This window comes from Betta splendens, chromosome 17, assembly GCF_900634795.4.
Source record: "Betta splendens chromosome 17, fBetSpl5.4, whole genome shotgun sequence".
Lineage (NCBI taxonomy): Eukaryota > Metazoa > Chordata > Actinopteri > Anabantiformes > Osphronemidae > Betta > Betta splendens.
The window spans coordinates 1,701,864-1,706,863 of NC_040897.2; the positions used below are offsets into that span (position 1 = coordinate 1,701,864).

General features: G+C 43.6%; 1 protein-coding gene across 5 annotated transcripts in view; it reads right to left on the bottom strand.

The window, feature by feature from the left end:
• LOC114844665 (catenin delta-2-like) overlaps positions 1–5,000 on the bottom strand; it is an 83,918-nt gene that overhangs the window by 59,817 nt on the left and 19,101 nt on the right. For 4 of the 5 annotated variants that reach the window (XM_041068094.2, XM_041068091.2, XM_041068092.2 and 1 more), the window contains exon 2: positions 1,832–1,967. In XM_041068094.2, the coding sequence (XP_040924028.1) occupies positions 1,832–1,963 (132 nt within the window). In that variant the 5' untranslated portion in view covers positions 1,964–1,967. Of the gene's footprint in view, positions 1–1,831; positions 1,968–3,874; positions 4,116–5,000 lie in introns of those variants that run through there. The other variant, XM_055503613.1, reaches the window with a different exon arrangement.

The following is a 5,000-nucleotide window of genomic DNA, read 5'->3' on the forward strand; positions in this document are numbered from 1 at the left end:
GTGCGTGCGTACGTGTGTGTGTGTGTGTGTGTGTGTGTGTGTGTGTGTGTGTGTGTGTGTGTCTGTGTGTGTGCGTGCGTACGTGTGTGCGTGTGTGTGTCTGTGTGTGCATGCGTGTGTGTGTGCATGTGCGTGCGTGCGCGCGTGTGTGTGTGTGTGTGTGTGTGTCTGTGTCTGTGTGTGCATGCGTGTGTGTGCATGTGCGTGCGAGCGTGCGTGTGTGTGTGTGTGTGTGTGGATGGAGCTGGCGCTGGCATCAGACCAACCACATTGATAAATGACACACTACGAAAACAATTATGAAAGAGAGTGAAAAATGACTGTCTAACAAACTTCACCATGGTGGAGGCGAATGAAGTACAATGACAGTTAATGGAGAAGGAAAAGACAACTACTCCAGTCGCTTCATACTGTGTGCCTTTGGTACCATTTCTCTTTTACCCGCCTTTTATCAGGTGGTCGTGTCCTAGAAAAGCTGTGTGTGAGCAGCTTCTACCAGTGAGGTCTAAACCATCCAGGAACATGCAGAATCCTCTATGTTGCCTACTCTCTGCTATCTTTAGCTTCCTGGTTATTTCCCTTCATGTCCACACACACGCACGCACACACGCATGCACGCACACACACACACGCACACACACACACACGCATGCATACACACACGCACACACGCATACACACACGCACACACACACACACACACACATACTGTACACACACACACACACACACACGCACGCATACACACACGCATACACACACGCATACACAGCGTGCCACTAAATCTAGTTACTCTACACGCACGTACATCTTTTCGTTTTAATCCCAGACAGAGTTTCACTGATTTTGTTCTCGTGATGCACATGTATGAAAAAAAGATTAAAATTCATGTAGCAGAGGTGCAGATATTGATTTTTTTTCTTCCACACATGCTGGAGTCTACATTACCCACAATGCAACAGACTCATAGACCGTTTGTTTAGAGATCAGAGCACCTTTTCCTTGTAACAGCCGGCACCTAGCCTTACGGTGGACAGCAGTGGTTTTGCTGTAGAAAAAAGTGTGGAGAGAAATTAAGGGCCAATCTGTCACTTGAGGCTGTTTATCCCTGGACACACAAGACGTTTGTGCATTTGTGTGCATTTTTCATATGCAGCTAATATAACCCCAAGAGCTGTAAACAGACTTTGATTTCAGTTTTACAGATCTTGAAGCTTAATCCGCTGTAATGTTAAAGACTGTTGACTGTGAGCCGTGTTGTGCTGCTGAGATGATGGCAGCATCAGTGCAACATTTCAGTTTAACAATGTGGTTTATAAACATTTAAACAAACTGAGATACACTTTATGAGGGTTTGGTTGGCTATAGCTGTGTGCACCATCCAGTGCAGTGGGTACCAAAGCAAAACTCAGCAAAAGCTGCATTAGTTACATTAATAAAAACTATGGGAACGGATGTAAAATGAGACAACAGTGAGGGTTTATGGCAAAATGTTTGCTTAACTTAAGAAAAGATAAATAAATGAGAAAGAGTTTTTTCATAAATAAAGCTGCTCAGACAAACTGTGAGAAATTATGCATCCCAACACATTAGCGCATTTTCAAAATGACACTGAGTGGCTGCAGCCCGAGGCTCTCTGTAAACAGATCAAGATGTGGTGACATATTTGTGACACGTTGGCTCAGATGGGCATTTCATTTGTGTTTACCGCTTCCTCGTCTCACCCTCAGAAAAGGGCCGGAGGAATCATCCTCGCTGCTCCCTGGCATTCATTCTTCTTCATCACTCATGACAGCCTTCGCATGTACGCGCCCACACAAACGGTTCTAACCTGCTCCTTGACGGAGGCGAGGATGGCGGAGGTGGTTTCAGACTCGGAGCCGTCCCCGTTGGAGGAGTTGAGAACAGGACTCAACATGGTGGCAGCGCTGGCAGTGTTAGACGCCACCTCGGGCACTGGCATCCCCCTGGAAAACAAGGAATGTCAGATGAGTGTTGTCGTCAGTGACACCCTGGCATTCCTCAGAACACATGCAGTTCTGTACAGTCATGTGATTCAAGCAGACAACAACAAACGCTGATACGCCACAAGTTAGTAGACCTGTATTTAGATCTGGGTTACCATGGTTTTCATAAGTTGTACAACAATTCCACTCAGTCGATTTAACATATGACTGTGTCATATGATGTGTTGCCCTGCGATGGACTGGCGACCTGTCCAGGGTGTACCCTGCCTCTCGCCCGTAGCCAGCTGGGATAGGCTCCAGCACCCCCGTGACCCCGCACTAGGGAGTAAGCGGTTAAGAAAATGGATGGATGGATGGACAAACACTGAACAGGTGCACCACTTCATCGTCCTGTAGGAACAGGAAAACTAGGTCACTAAGAAGAAAGCGTGCAGCCTCTACACAAATGATGGTCGGGTATTACTGCTGGCTGAGACTTAGGTAGTACTAGTAACATACAGCATCACAAAAAAGTGTTTCTGGTACAGTATGTTTGTGACACGATGGAATGTGATACATTCTTGTTTTTTATCTGCTGCAAGGTATAAAGTATTCACAAATAGCCATTTGAACAAGGTCGCACTGGGTTCTGTTATTGTGAAATGTGCATGTGAGCAGCAAAGAGTGCTGTAAAAATATGTAATCCAAGTGGTCCAGTAAAGCACTGTGGCTATAACCCACATTCTGTATAAAGCATGCTCTAAAAGGTAAAAGGTCTTATATATATTTATATATAAAATTATTATAAATGACTTATTCCTCCAATATCAATGACAAAAGATAAAGAAGCCAAAACAAACACGCTCCTAAACAGTTGGATACTAGAGTTCTCTTCAAGTTATTAAAGATAACATTTAACGTAACTTTTTTCTAGAATATGGTCCAAAAGATATAACTCTGAGCCAACGTCTCATGGTTGCCTTTGTGCAAAATGAAACATCATATTTAGAAGCAACACAATGAGTGAAGCATGTTAATGAAGAACCACCTAAATGTTTAAATTTAAATAAATGGTTGTAAACCAACAACACACAATTGTTGTGTGCTTGTTGTTGTTGTTCGTAATGTTTAATGATCCAGGATTCTCTGTATCCATATCTATCACTTGAATGTATGTCAATATAAGATTAAAGCTGTTAAAACAACAACCCGCACTGAAGAAAACTCAGTATTGCAGATGAGATGTGATCAGTTGCCAATGATCATTTTATCGATATATGAAGTACTCATTATTTTATTGACTGTGTAGGTCTATGCTTATAATGTCAATACTAATTAATCAGACTGCACCTCACGACGCCACCAAAGAGCTTTTAGTTATGACAGTAAACATCGCTATAGAGATATATATACTTCCACAGAACAAGGCTCCTCCTTTCAGTAACTTGGCCCATTTAACTTTGGACCCGACCTACATAAATACTGGATACGTAGAGAACTGCTTTCAGATGTGGATTAATGCAGTAATATGCTATACACTCAGAAGAAAAATCAAGAATGGGTGAGTGATAATGCTGAGTCCGTCTTTAGCGTTCATTTCCCATGGGAGAATGTAAAAGGAGCACCTATGACTAGTTTTCTTACATTTAACTAAATGACACATATTTTTTCACATTTAGTTAAAAATGTGCAAAAGTCTAAATGTAAAAGTTAAATGTAAATGTTCAAACCCCTACCCTCAAACAGCGCTCGTAATGCTGATCTCAGATCAGTGACACAAACTCAATCACCTCAAAGAGTGCGCGCAAACCCCGCCCACATCTGATCTGGAAACTTTTGTTTTTAGCCTGGACATAACTTCGGCTAGCTAGTATAGTTAGCCAACTAATTCTCCACCGGCGCCACAGAAATATTCTTTTTAAACCTACTTGACTCCTCATTAATGGTGTTTACGACAGAACGGCAGTTTGAAGCGGAGCCTCAGCCCGCACACCTGCCGTTACAGCCCGTTCAATCTCCCCCAACGGGAGGGAGTCAGAGCTGGCGGCCATGATGGCTTCGACTTCAGGCTTCTCTCCAGTATTTTCGTGCACCGATCCAGAGTCAGATGTGGGCGGAGCTATGCGTACTGTTTGACGTGTTTGAGTTCGCGTCTCTGATCTAGGATAATAGGGGGTGGAGTCTACTTAAATATTCAGTTTTACACCCGGCGATCATTTAAAATTTAACATTTAGGTTTAACATTTACATTTACATTTACATTTACATTTACATTTACCATTTAACATTTAAGATTGACATTTAACATTTACATTTAGACTTTAAGTGTCGTTCATGTGCATCAAACACAGACGAAACAGTGATATAATAAACCGTTAGAACATAGTTAGAATTATAGCTTCACCTGCTGATTTATATATAATTTAAATTGGCAGCAGATGTAAAATGTAAACTAACTTTAAACAGTCAAGTATCAAAGTTGTAGTAATAGAGGGAAAAGCCCACACACGCTTGAACGCTTGATGCCATGTGTCATCCTGAATCGGACACACAAGAGTAGGCGGACACACACTTCACATGTCCCATGCAATCCTGATGCTGCACGGACCTGGTGTTACGACAACCAGCTTTGCACAGTGATGAAAGGCTTGTCACCACAAACACACACAAAGACACACATGCACACACGCTTAAAGGGAGGACTGTCAGCGTGAGGCAGCGCAGGACGGCGCAGGGGCTGCAGCGGCGGGCGGGAGGTGGAAGAGGAGAGGAAGTAAAGCCTTGTGGGCTGGTGATGTGGACAGGGCAGGAGGCGAGAGCAACGCTGCCATGGCAACCATCTCTGGTCAGGAGAGGATGCTAATATGGCCGCCCTGGCAGTCCCTCGTCTTTCACTTTGGAGAGTTGTTCTTTCTTTTTCTACCTTCATAACGTCTCGTATCCTAACTAGTCACCTTAGCACAGTGCCAACACTGAATACACTGCTTTACCCCACTTTTGTCCTCATGCCTTCTCTTCTCTTCTCGCCCTCCTCTCCTTCCCCCTCTCCCCCTC